This window comes from Malurus melanocephalus, unplaced genomic scaffold (genome assembly GCF_030028575.1).
Source record: "Malurus melanocephalus ecotype Western Australia unplaced genomic scaffold, MMel_1.1 scaffold_1895, whole genome shotgun sequence".
Classification (NCBI taxonomy): Eukaryota; Metazoa; Chordata; class Aves; order Passeriformes; family Maluridae; genus Malurus; species Malurus melanocephalus.
In genome coordinates this window covers 7,077-8,433 of record NW_026625127.1, presented here as the reverse complement: position 1 = coordinate 8,433, position 1,357 = coordinate 7,077, and the positions used below count along the sequence as shown (strand labels likewise).

The 1,357-nt window shown below is 47.3% G+C and overlaps 1 protein-coding gene across 1 annotated transcript in view; it reads right to left on the bottom strand.

Annotated features, from left to right (window-relative positions):
* LOC130587423 (CUB and sushi domain-containing protein 2-like) overlaps positions 1-356 on the bottom strand; it is a gene marked incomplete at both ends in the record, with an annotated part of 8,760 nt that extends 8,404 nt beyond the window's left edge. The window contains one exon of the mRNA XM_057388393.1: positions 30-356. Coding sequence (XP_057244376.1) covers positions 30-356 — 327 coding nt within the window. The remainder of the gene's footprint in view (positions 1-29) is intronic.
* Between the last annotated feature and the right edge of the window lie 1,001 nt (positions 357-1,357).

Sequence of the window (1,357 nt, the reverse complement as noted above, 5' to 3'; positions counted from 1 at the left end):
CCCCACAGAAGCAATCCCGCGACACTCACTGGTGAAGGTGATGTTGAAGCCCCTCTTCTCCATGGAATGGTCAGTCTGGAACTCCAGCCTGGCCACGTGGCCACTGCTGGTCAGCGCCGAGGGGATGTGGCTGCCCGAGAAGGTGCCCAGCACCGGCGACTCGGCCGTGGCACCGTCCTTGACCGCCAGGAAATCAAACTGGGGCTCCACGTCGAAGTCGTTGAAGGCCARGTGGACGCGGCTCTCGGGGCTGGCCAGGATCAGCCACACGCAGTGCAAACCGCTGCCATACTCCTCGGGGTAGTTTGGGGACAGCACCGTCCCCGACGGGCTGGTGAAGTTGAAAAAGCAGGAAACTGCAAGAGGAGAACGGCAGAACAACGTAAATCACAAATTTCTGTCGTTTGCGCTCTCATCCCGCTGAATTTCACGCAAATTTCCCGTCCCGCTCTCGGGGATTTGTTGGAAGGAGCCAATTCCAGGCTGCTGTTCCTTTTCACGCCATAAATATTTTCCACATTTCACACGGATCAAAATTCAAACACCCCGGATCTTCCATTCCTGATTTTTTCATTCCCTTCCCTGACAGGGGAAGATTTTGCTCAGCGCTAAATCAGAACCTTTGATTATCGGGATCAGAAAACCCCCTGCTGTTTGGGGCTTTGGATTCGGCATTTTCCAGGTTTTTTAAAAGCAGAAAGGAAATCCCTCTAAAATGGGATTTGCCATTTTCCTGTCATTTCCAGGTTTTTTTTAAGGAAACATGCCTTAAGTCAAATTTGGCATTTTCCAGTCCCTTCCAGGTTTTTATTTAAAAGCAGGAACGAAATGTCCCTCTTAAATGGGATTTCCCATTTTCCAGTCCCTTCCAGACTTTTTTAAAAGCAGGAAAGAAATCCCTCCTAAGTGGGATTTGGCATTTTCCAGTCCTTTCCAGGTTTTTTTTTAGGAAATGCTCTTAAGTTGGATTTGGCATTTTTTCCAAAAAAATCCTTTCCAGGTTTTTATTTAGCAGCAGAAAGGAAATCCCTCTAAAGTGGGATTTGGCAATTTTTACCAAAAAAAATCCTTTCCAGGTTTTTATTTAGCAGCAGGAAGGAAATGTCCCTCCTAAGTGGGATTTGGAATTTTCCAGTCCCTTCCAGATTTTCCTTTAATAACAGGAAGGTTGGGATGGTGCTGACCCCAAAGAGCAGCAGCTGTAGGGTGGAAATTTGGGTTGGGATGGTGAAAATTTGGATTGGGATGGTGAAAATTTGGATTAGGATGGTGTCAACCATGAAGGAAGAGCAGATTAAAGAACAAACCAACCCCAAAACCATCCTCAGGATTTGGGATCTCTCTCCCTACCAGACCC